This window comes from Scomber scombrus, chromosome 18 (assembly GCF_963691925.1).
Source record: "Scomber scombrus chromosome 18, fScoSco1.1, whole genome shotgun sequence".
Taxonomy (NCBI): domain Eukaryota; kingdom Metazoa; phylum Chordata; class Actinopteri; order Scombriformes; family Scombridae; genus Scomber; species Scomber scombrus.
In genome coordinates this window covers 24,681,374-24,693,338 of record NC_084987.1, presented here as the reverse complement: position 1 = coordinate 24,693,338, position 11,965 = coordinate 24,681,374, and the positions used below count along the sequence as shown (strand labels likewise).

Here is an 11,965-nt window from a genome sequence, read left to right as displayed (position 1 = left end):
AAACCTTTAAATGTTTAAGAAATGCTAAAATATCCTCCATTACACAATATGTCAAATTTGTATTGAATAATATGATATTGATACAGTCAAAGGTGATGCACCATGTTATCAGATTTATTGGTTTTTGAGATGTATAACATCAAATGATACTATAAAAAACACCTGAATGTGTGAAAAATACAATGAAAAAAGAAACACCTGCACATTTACTCCAAGCCACAAAAGTTTATTGATGAAAATATTTCTACATGAATCTTCATCAGGTCAAAATGTTTAATAAATGCAAAACATGCTCATATTTATATATCATGCACACTAATAGTCTGACAAGCTCTATGATGACAGGTGAGATTAATCATCCAAAACAATTAACACTTCAATAAAGTACATAGAAAAATATAATTAAAAAGCAGGAACACAAAAGTCATACTTCAAATGATCAAACATCTTATATAGAAACATTATATCAGATTCATCATCACATATATAAGAATCTACATCAACTATATGTTGTAATAAGTAAGAAAAAATAAAGAAGAAATTTAAATTCTTGAACATAAATGAGGTCTTAACATCCTTCTATAAAAAGTCGACTAGATCAAATAACAACAAAGAAAATAACACAACTGTTAATTTATAATATTTAGACAGAGAGCCATCATGATACTATCTCCATTTTATATTTTTATTTTAGAGAAAATGTTTGATGTCATTCTCTTGATTCAGACCTCAATAAAATAGAATAAAACATAAATGCATTGTGTTCTATGGCAGGTGTTACATGTGTTAATAGAGACTGTTATTACAGAAACATTAAGAAACCTTCACTACATATGAAGTATGACTCACTGTCACTGACTGATGAATTGAATAAATGATGAAATCTTTTAGAAACGTTCTCTTCAGATGAATGACACTGTTTACATGAACTGTGGATATCTGAAGAGCTGAGACAGAGCACAAGTTCACTTCAACTAAACTACAAAAACACTCATGTGTAAATAATAACAGAATGGTTGAAAAGAGATAAACATTACACAACTGAACATGTCAAATACTTTAAATCATATGGTTGATATGTTCTCTAACATGACTCAACTTCAACTGTGTTTTTATGTTGTAAGTTTCTACAAACAGAAAATACGTCTTTGAATTTAGATTTCGATAATTGAACTTCACACTTTAAACTTCATGTATTCTGATTTAATTGAAATTAAAATATCCATCCTTTGTCTCATCTTACATATAACACAAAGTAGTTACATGAATTCTCTTTCTTTGAAAAACAAACAGACAACATATTGTGTTCTGCTTTTACATTTATTTAAACTATCTGCATTTCCAGAAATCCTCTAACTGACTTTGTAGATGAAAAATTGATTTTAAGTTTTTATGAAACAAACATCCTTTAAATCACTTTGTTATTGTGTCCTCTTTAGTTTTGTGTTGATTTCAATCAAGCAACCAGATGTGTGTTCAACAGTCAAAAAGTCTTCTGTATGTATGAGTTCACTGACTGTTTACATGTATTACTCACACACTAATTCACCTGTCAACTATAAATCAGCATAAATCTGAAAACACTGTTTTGTATTATTTTGGTTCTTGAAAACAAAACAGTGTCATTATTTTCAGCAGGGTTGTAGTTGTGTTGTGTCGGCTCACTAACACATTTCATCCAGACTTTTAATCGCTTCTTCTTCAGATGTTTTCCACTCTTTGGGAATTTCACCTCTGCCCTTGAATTTATAGTTATAGTGGTCTTCCAGCTGCTTTTGAAATTGACATACAAACCATTTCCAGTACGTCAGCTTAGACTCATCAGGGATAATTCTCCAGTTAGCATATGTTGGACCAGCAATCCGGTACAGTTTATAGGGAATGGTCTCATCTGTATCATGACAAGGGTAAAAACTGCGATCACTTGCAACATTGGTTGTGCAGAAATGGATGCTCATCTCATCTGTGTCTTTATAGTGTTTACCAGTGACTGCAGTTGATCGATGAAAAGGCACACTGTGATCATCAGGACTGTGATCTTTGATGGTGTTTGTACAAACAGCTGCACAGAATGGACACATTACCCAGCAGCAGTTACACAGCTGATCAATGAGGATTTGATCTGGCTTCTGCCTGAATTCCTTCATCTTATCCAATGAGAGGCTGCTCAACTCTTTAATGATGGATGTAAGTCCTTTCTCTATCTCTTCTTTAAGAAAGTCAAATTTGTTTATGTCACTGAAATTTTCAGAACTAATGGTGTCAAATGTCAGCACGTCTTTTATCAGACTGGAAAATTCCTCCAGCCACATGTCTGTGTTTCCTCTCTGAGTTTTGACTTTCTCTGTTGCATCAAACAAAGCTTGACTCACAAGTTTATTGACGTCTTCAACATTTTTCTTGAGTATTTTCTGTGCTTTATCTTTGTTGTCTGTGAGGATGTATTTCTCTACTTCCTCCTTTATGAAACTCTTAACATGGCTCCTTGGGTGTCGGATGTAGTTGATGAAACCATCAAAGTCTTCTTTCTCAGCTAGTGACTTCAACACATGTTTCTCCAAGTTCAACCTGTTCCCATTGAATGCTGGGAAACTGCACATCATCTCTCCAGCGAGATCTATGGCAGTTTTGTTACAGACAGCTTCAACAGTAGAAACTTTCAGTTTTTCACAGATCAGTTCTCCAAGCACAACAGCAGATGAGTTTCCTTTGCAGAAACTTTTGAAAATATTGTAATACTGCATTTTCTTGCTTTCTAAATAAGTGAGAGCATCATTGCTCTTCCTGAATTTGTTGTGGGACTCTGAAATCCAGCTTCATGCTTTGTCAAACACATACAGTAACAGATCAACTGTAAACTCCTTCTTCAGAGCATGTTTCCCATTTGATTCAAATTCTGTCACTTCTTTTGTTACAATTTTGGCGACTTCTTGCAAGTAAGTTGGACTGTAGCCTCTTGTAGCTACAGGTTTGCTCTTAATGTTATGAAGAGACTGTTGTTCAACATCTTCAATGAGGGATCTGATCAATTGTTGTTCTTCATATGGAAGAGAATCCCTAAAGTCTCACTGTTTGGGCTGCTTGAATTAACATATTTCGGTTCTTCTTTAGGGTTACGTAATGAAAATAATTCCCAATCTCTGATATGTTTTTGTAGCTACCGCTGTGTTTGGAGTCATTTATTTGAGCCAATTCAACACCAAGGTCATACAGGACAGTAAACAGGTCTTGTTCCAGGTTGATGTCCTCAATAGGTTTTGTGTCTCTAGTGAATTCTTTAACCCAGACTCTCCAAACACTGTTGAACTGCTTTTGGAGTTCCTCTTCATCTTTGTCCTTGTCTTTTAACTGCTGAGCAAGCTCTTTGCTATTTTGTAGCAGCTTGTTCTCAAACTCTGTCTTCTTGTCATCCATCTTTTTACAAGCCTTCTTCTGCTGGATGACCTCATCCAGTTTTCTTTTAACTCCTCTCACCTGTTCATCATGAAACTCTTTGATTTTGCTTTCAAATCGGCCTCGCCACTGAACCAGCATTACTTTGTCTCTTTCATCATCAAAATACACTTTCATATCTTTTTTTGTTTCTTCATATGTTTTGCTAATTTCTTTAAAAAGATAATTAAGCTCAACATTGTCAAGTTTTCCATTTTCAATTATGGTATGAAGCTGGTTCTCAATGGTCAACATGTTGCTCCTCAGGGCCCAGGTCCAGTTCCCATACTGGACCTCAAGTTTTCTGTATGCTGACTTTTCTGTATTTCTGTATGCTGACTTGATCTAAAAGACTAGAGATCCATGTTAAAGGCACATGACCTGCATCACCATCCATCAGCTCCATTGGGTGTCCTGATATCATCAGCTCTGCAGCCAGCTCAGGGTATTTAGACCAGTCAGTCTCTTCCATCTTTGTTTGTTCCTGCAGAGATGTATGGGCTTCATAGATCTGTCCAATTTCTCTAAAGATGTGCTCTAAGCCAAAAGTAGCTGACTGCAGTTTTTTTGATATTTCTTCAAGCTCAGTTTGCTTACTTGTTAGCTGATCAGATGTATCATGCTTCTTCTTCAAAGTCAAGACTTCAGACCACTTCTCATCATACTTTTGGAGAATTGAGGACAGATCATCTATGGAGAATGCATCCAGTAAGATCTGAATCCATTTCAGGAAATATTCTTTTTCTTCTGATGGCAGAGATGAGAGGCTTTCAATGAACAACTTCATCAGTTCACTACAGGGAGCAGAACATTGTTGTTGACGTATTTTCTCCAATTTCTGCTGCTTTTTACATTTCTCCATCTCAATGTTCCCTTTGAGGTGATACTGTTCCTTGTTTATTTTGCACCAGTCATGCCACAGTTGGCCTTGACAAGGGAGATATTTATGTTTGATCTTTGAAACATCCATCCCTCGAAGTAAATCCACTATTTTCAAAGCAGCAGATTTTCCGTTTTGGCAGAATGTGTCATCTTCATCCACTCTGATTCCAGAGACCTCAGCCATGGTTTTTAGCTGGAAGGATGTATGTGGTCCAGACAAGATTTTTCCAATGATTCCTTTCAGTTCTTCAGAAACATCTGACTGGCTTTTGTCTTTCAGACCCATTTTGTATTTTCCCTCTTTCATTTCAAGAAAGAGAGCACACATTACACCAATTTTAAAGTCTCTGCACTGGCTACCTGTTTGCTTCAGAATTGATTTTAAGATCCTTTTATTGGTTTATAAAGCTCTTAATGGTCTTAGTCCTTCCTTTTTATCAGATTTGCTTTCCTCAGGTCTTCTGACGAGGGCCTTTTAATTATTCCCAGTATGGAGTCCAGACACAAACCCACGGAGAGGCGTCTTTTTATTACTATGGTCATCATCTCTGGATCTTCCTAAAAAACCTGAGGGCAGAAGAGAGTGTTGATATTTTTAAAAGCAAACTTAAGACCTACCTTTTTAATTTGGCTATCAATTTTATTTATATATGAATGTCTTTTATTTTCTATTTTAGCCTATTTTACTACTTGGACTATTCCATTTCTTCTATTATAGTTTCTTCTTCATAACCCACCTTTTATGTCTGTTTTACTTCATTACTTTTACTCTTTTACTCCTAACATTTCTGGATTTACCCACTTTATTCTAAAGTGACTTTATTCGTCTTATTTATTCATTTATTTTTATTATTGTTTCTTACCTTTTATATCTTTTTATTAATCTTGTATTACCTTATAATTTTATTTATTTTTACATTTTCATCCTACCTCTGGTATTTCCTCACTGCAGATTCTTGAGAGTTATGACAGCATTTCCTGAGTCCCTATTGTTATTGATTAAAAACAACAACTTTTGTTTGTTTGTTCTATGTAAAGCACTTTGTGTTACATCACAATGGATGAAAAGTGCTATACAAATAAAGTTTGATTGACTGGTTGATTGGTTTATTGATTGATTCTATGGCTATCCAGTGGGATGTCATTTTCATAACAACAGTTCCAAAATGTTGGTCAAATTTACATCAACATGCCCTCTGTTACAGAAGGGAATGAGATTGAAATACATGATTATTACTGTACTGAATCTTTAAAATCCTGCTGACAGAATGTGAAGAAGCACTGATTAAAATACATTTCTAGCCAAAAGAAAGACATGAGAATAATGTTACATAACTTCCTGGAACACAGTATATGTATCTTGTTTGTAGTGGTGCACATCACCAAAATGAGTGTTACAAAAACTTTCTTTTTTAAAAATTGCAGTCCCTTCTTTCTCTTCCTTTTTTCTTTCTTTGGGCTTCCCCACTTGACTTTTTGTTACAGCTGGCACTGTCCATATCCCCTTAAGCGATTGATTTTCCACAGTACATTGTGACCTGTTGACCAATCATCACTTGCCCAATCGTCAAACTGAGAAATGAAACCGTCAATCATGAGACTTGATTTTCTTTGCATAAAAGCAAAAATAATTATCAACATCAAGCGAGTGTTTCTATTTCTGTGAAGTCCGACACAAAAAGAATAAGAATATTTTTTTCTCCCATCATGGACGGCCCCTTACTGATCAAGAGCCCCGGGGGACCTAGATTGCCCCTATGGTAGATCGGGGCCAACCCATCTGTGGGTTTTAGGTAGTCAGACAGTCATGTCCTCTGACCTTATACTGTAGGTGCCACAGCAATGCTGCACCACCGTTATCAAAGTGACTCCTGCATTCCCCAAAACACCACAGACAGTTGCCTTCATTGTGTCAAGGAGAGAGACAGTATGTCTATCTGCTAAGATGATAGTGCTGCCTTTACTATGACCTCAAAGCCCATATTTGACCCTAAATATGGACAATTCCCTTACAAACATCAACTGCTCTATAGTCAATCCATAAATATATCTGTCACATCTCCCACATGTCTGCATGCATGTGAGAGCAAAAAACTATACATTGTATGCACATTTTTGCTGATACAATCATATTAGAATATAAATGCATATATGAGGCATGGGTATAGCATGATGTTCCTTATATTATATAATTAGACATTCATTCATCTTCCTGGCCACTGAATATAAAACCACAATGTTCTTGTTGTGAAGAAAAAGTAGTGACCACTGTACAAACAGGCAGTCAGGTTTGATTAATATTCAATAACATGGAATTGTTCTGTATGATCATGTATTTAAAACTACATTATGTTTGTTTGTTGATGTAATAAGAAATAAAACAAAAAACAAACAAGGGGAAATAGTTTTATATCACTTTATTTATTTAGTGAAATAAACTGAAAATTGCACATGATTGCATATTATATTTAATATATCTTTAATATCAAATGTAAAGATTTAATTCATAATTGTTTATATTATTTCATATGATTTATACGTTTTGCTTGATTATATTATGTTATTATAGACAGGATTTACAGATTTATTTGGTGTTACAGATTTGACAGAGATCAGCTTAGAATGATCAAACACAGCCAAAACACAACAAAACACAAAGCAAAACTTATGTTGAGACCCAACTTTAGACCCTCATTATTGCCTGTTCTAAATCTGTGGTGTAAACTGCAAACTGTTACCTTTTGTTCAGATTGTCCTTGAGCCAAATTTCACATAGAGCTTTAAACCCAGATTGATATCAGTATTATCTGCTTTATTTTTGGTGCTAAAGAGGAGAAGCATTCAAAATGCTGCATTTCAATATATATGATTATAAATGCAAAAAGCAACCAGTCAGCCTACAGATATTAAACGCATTGGAACAATGTTTTGATTTTTCCAGATCAGTTTGTTACTCTGACAGCCTAAAACCATCTGTGTAATCATGTGTAAAATGACCACACAATCCTGGTAAAATACACAAATGAGTCAATTAATTGATTGACATGTTACATTTTAGTCATGATTTGCAGTTTAATGACAGGTTGGTAAGAGTCTGACATTGTAGCCATGAGTGTCACATGATCACCCTTATAAATCAGTCCTGGGTCCTTTGCTTCACCTCTGACAAATGAGCTGTCTGTGTTATTATACATCTCATAATAAAGATCATAATTACACTCTCTGCCGGTTTCAAAGATTCCCACTGCGTACAGATTTGAATACACATCAAAGTCATAGGGCACAGAGAACATGACAGCTATCTTCTCAGTGGGCTGGTCTGCATCCGTCTTCAGGAGATCATAAGTGAAGACGCCGACAGATCCACGTGCTGTGTTTGGAGTCTTGACAAACTGTGCCACGTCAGATTTGGAAGGCCTTATGAAAGGTAGCAGAGGTATGGCACAGCCTCCACTGTCAATGAACATCCTAGTTATAGAAACAGTAGAACAATTCTTATGAGACCTTTATTGACTGTTAATTTGAAGATAGATATGTGATAAAAATGTGCAAGGTACCTGGGATTACAAAGGCCGAAGTCCTTGCATTCATTTCTAATCTCAATGGTGCACTGGCGATGTGTGGGAGCAATTTCACCAATTGCACCACCGACTGCTGTTGCTGCCCCAATAACTCCAGCTGCTGCTCCTACGTCTTCTGCCATAACAGCACTTCAAAGATGCAGAGTAGATTCTTCAAGCTTTGTGTTAACAGACAGATGTTGATTCATTGAGTGTTAGATTCAGCAGAATAATGACAGCATTGACAATTTCTCCAAACAGTTAAAAAAAGCAACAGTATGTTAATTTTCTATACTGAAAAATAACCTATCGCAGTTGTTTGGATAATGGCTGTCCTCTCTAAGTAGAAACAGAAGAATGAGTTTGACTTTCTTGCAGCATCTCCAAACTGTTGAAGTGGAGTTTGGAGTTGGTGGTCTGTTGTACGAAGCAAATAACTTTGACAAATAACTACATTGTTTATCTAGTTCCACTATTGTTCTGGTATGAGAAGCTTTTTATGATAATGATGTGATGACGACTTTTGACAGAGTTTGTCTCCACAGATGTTCACCGTGCTGATAGTAACAAAGGTGCACAGTTATAACTGAGAGCAGCAGTGTTTTCTCTCTGCAGCATGTCATATTATATTATATTATATATTACCTATCTGACAAACACCTGCACATGGATAAAAACCTGCATTCATGCATGCTGGGAGAATGCGTTTATGTTACTTATTAATTGTGTCTGTATTTATTGATATTCTGATTGGCAATCAATTATTACTCTTATTAATTATTGCTGTGTCAGTTATAACTGTGCACCTTTGTTACTATCAGCAGAGTGAACATCTGTGTAGACAAACTCTGTCAAAAGTCGCTACAGCTGTCAAAGCCGACTGACCCTAACCCTAACCCTGATCCAGCTGTGTTCAGCTGAATTAGCTGTGATCTGCGGCCGTTGTCATCAGAAACAGATATAATTTCAGGTGACTGTTCAGAGGAAAGGAGGTCTCATTTTCTCTAAAATCATATCTCCTCGTCTCCTCTCTTCTCCAGTGGTTTCCTTGTGTCTCTCCATGCATCCACGGTGGGTGGGACTAAGATGTAAGTACGTGGATGCAATTTAAGAGAATTACACATTAATTAAGAGAGTTGAGGAGTCTGACGTACTCCACCAGCCCCGACTTCAAAATCCAAGGTGGCTGCACCGTGCATCAACAGTGTGGAAGTTGTAGTAACATCCTATTTATTAGCACTTCTGTCTTATTTGTGTCTCATTAAATCAGTCATATAAACAGCACTGTCCACTTTCTACCTGTGGACATGTTGCTGTGCTGTTTGTATGAACAAAATACAGCAAAATGCATTTTCATCAACTAGTATTGCTATCAGTGGCTAACCTGACTAAAACTGCTTTTCTGTCTTCTACAGTGGAATGACACAAACTTGCGTGTGACATCATTCCCAGCTAAGAGTTCCAATATACGAGGTAAATGGAACGCAGCATAATGTCATCTGTTGCCACCAGATATACCAGGGATATCACGGGGCAGGTTTATAGATTTTAACCACGAGTAGTTAGCCAACCTTCATTTTACCCTGCCGGTCATCCTCACAGCAATCAGTCTTTATTCCAACACAACATGGTGTCAGAAGTGGAATTGCTTTGAGCGACAGGCGGGAGGAAAGTCGGCACTGCTAATGATTTAATTAAACTTGACACATCTGCATTTGGAGTTAGGTTTATGGTTAGGATTTGCTGGCTGATGTTACCCACCCTGGCCATTAAAATCCACCTTAATTATTTTGCGCTTCCAGTCAAGCTGACATGTCCAATCACACACCTGTTGGTCAAAAGCTGAATAAGTAGTTGAGCTGAGCTGAGCGCAGGTCTGCCTACACTTCAATAAACCAAGTGCTAAAATACTGCTGCACTCACAAATCACAATACAATGATACAGTGGATTAAATCATCTGAAGACAGTGTTTGGCTCAAGATGATGGTAATATCAGTGTCGCTGAAAACCAACCAAGCACACAGCACAACAGTTATTACTGATACATGTGACTGAGTATACAACAATGCCATCCTGAGATATACACAGCACAGCTAAATTCACGTTACAAAGTAAGAGTCACTAAGTGAGCGAGGCAACTTCATACACTGCAAAAGCCAACATATAATACACATGACAAATCAACTCCTGTGCTGTAGGCCTATAGCAGCATCACACTACAGTGATGCAAAACACGTTAAGCAAACAGCTTATGAAATAATGAATCCACAATTCACTATATGTATATACATATATGTGTGTGTGTGTGTGTGTGTGTGTGTGTGTGTACACCCAGTCACAACAGATAATACTACTAAATGCACTCACAGAATAGATTAGAGGTTTTTCTTTCTTGCCTTTTTCTTCAAAGTCAGAGATGAGGTACTAAAAGTCCAGCTCCTTCACAAACTCAGACTAGAGCTGAAAAGAGTACAGAAAGCTTCCTTACTGACTTTCTATTTATTAAATACAGTCGCTTCTTTCTCTTCCTTTTTTTCTGTCTTTGGGCTTTCCCACTTGGCTTTTTGTTACAGCTGGCACTGTCCATATCCCTGTAAGTGATTGATTTTCCCACACACCAGCTAATGCAAACTAACCACAGTACATTGTGACCTGTTGACCAATCATCACTTGCCCAATCGCCAAACTGAGAAATGAAACCGTCAATCATGAGACTTGATTTTCTTTGCATAAAAGCAATAATAATTATCAACATCAAGCGAGTGTTTCTATTTCTGTGAAGTCCGACACAAAAAGAATAAGAATATTTTTTTCTCCCATTATGGACGGCCCCTTACTGATCAAGAGCCCCGGGGGACCTAGATTGCCCGTATGGTAGATCGGGGCCAACCCATCTGTGGGTTTTAGGTAGAGTGACTCCTGCATTCCCCAAAACACCACAGACAGTTGCCTTCACTGTGTCAAAGAGAGACACAGTATGTCTATCTGCCAAGATGATAGTGCTGCCTTTACTATGACCTCAAAGCCCATATTTGACCCTAAATATGGACAATTCCCTAACAAACATCAACTGCTCTATAGTCAATCCATAAATATATCTGTCACATCTCCCACATGTCTGCATGCATGTGAGAGCAAAAAACTATACATTGTATGCCAATTTATGCTGGTACAATCATATTAGAATATAAATCATATATGAGGCATGGGTATAGCATGATGTTCCTTATATTATATAATTAGACATTCATTCATCCTCCTGGCCACTGAATATGAAACCACAATGTTCTTGTTGTGAAGAAAAAGTAGTGACCACTGTACAAACAGGCAGTCAGGTTTGATTAATATTCAATAACATGGAATTGTTCTGTATGATCATGTATTTAAAACTACATTATGTTTGTTTGTTGATGTAATAACAATAAAACAAAAAACAAACAAGGGGAAATAGTTTTATATCACTTTTTATTTAGATACTTCAGAAATTTCATTTCAATTATTTAGTGAAATAAACTGAAAATTGCACATGATTGCATATTATATTTAATATATCTTTAATATCAAATTTAAAGCTTTAATTCATAATTGTTTATATTATTTCATATGATTTATATGTTTTGCTTGATTATATTATGTTATTATAGACAGGATTTACAGATTTACTTGGTCTTACAGATTTGACAGAGATCAGCTTAGAATGATCAAACACAGCCAAAACACAACAAAACAAAGCGAAACTTATATTGAGACCCAACTTTAGACCCTCATTAATGCCTGTTCTAAATCTGTGGTGTAAACTGCAAACTGTTACCTTTTGTTCAGATTGAGCCAAATTTCACATAGAGCCTTAAACCCAGACTGATATCAGTATTATCTGCTTTATTTTTGGTGCTAAAGAGAAGAGGCATTCAAAATGCTGTAATTCAATATATATGATTATAAATGCAAAAAGCAACCAGTCAGCCTACAGCTATTAAACGCATTGGAACAATGTTTTGATTTTTCCAGATCAGTTTGTTACTCTGACAGCCTAAAACCATCTGTGTAATCATGTGTAAAATGACAACATAATTGTGGTAATGATAGTGCG

General features: G+C 36.2%; 1 protein-coding gene and 1 pseudogene across 1 annotated transcript; both read right to left on the bottom strand.

Moving 5' to 3' along the window:
* Positions 1–298: 298 nt before the first annotated feature.
* Positions 299–4,621, bottom strand: LOC134000058 (interferon-induced very large GTPase 1-like; annotated as a pseudogene).
* A 2,326-nt stretch (positions 4,622–6,947) lies between these two features.
* LOC133999800 (echotoxin-2-like) lies at positions 6,948–10,351 on the bottom strand. Its single transcript, XM_062439116.1, has 3 exons — positions 10,243–10,351; positions 7,872–8,053; positions 6,948–7,782 (listed from the first exon to the last, which is right to left on the bottom strand). The coding sequence occupies exons 2-3, from the start codon at positions 8,015–8,017 to the stop codon at positions 7,362–7,364; spliced, it is 567 nt and encodes a 188-aa protein (XP_062295100.1). The 5' UTR covers positions 8,018–8,053; positions 10,243–10,351; the 3' UTR covers positions 6,948–7,361.
* Between the last annotated feature and the right edge of the window lie 1,614 nt (positions 10,352–11,965).

Bases quoted from the DNA above. Each gene is read 5' to 3' on its own strand.
- LOC133999800 (XM_062439116.1), bottom strand. From the start codon at position 8,017: ATGGCAGAAGACGTAGGAGCAGCAGCTGGAGTTATTGGGGCAGCAACA. The intron at 7,783-7,871 runs GTACCTTGCACA...TTCTATAACTAG, and splicing joins TTCGGCCTTTGTAATCCCAG to GATGTTCATTGACAGTGGAG.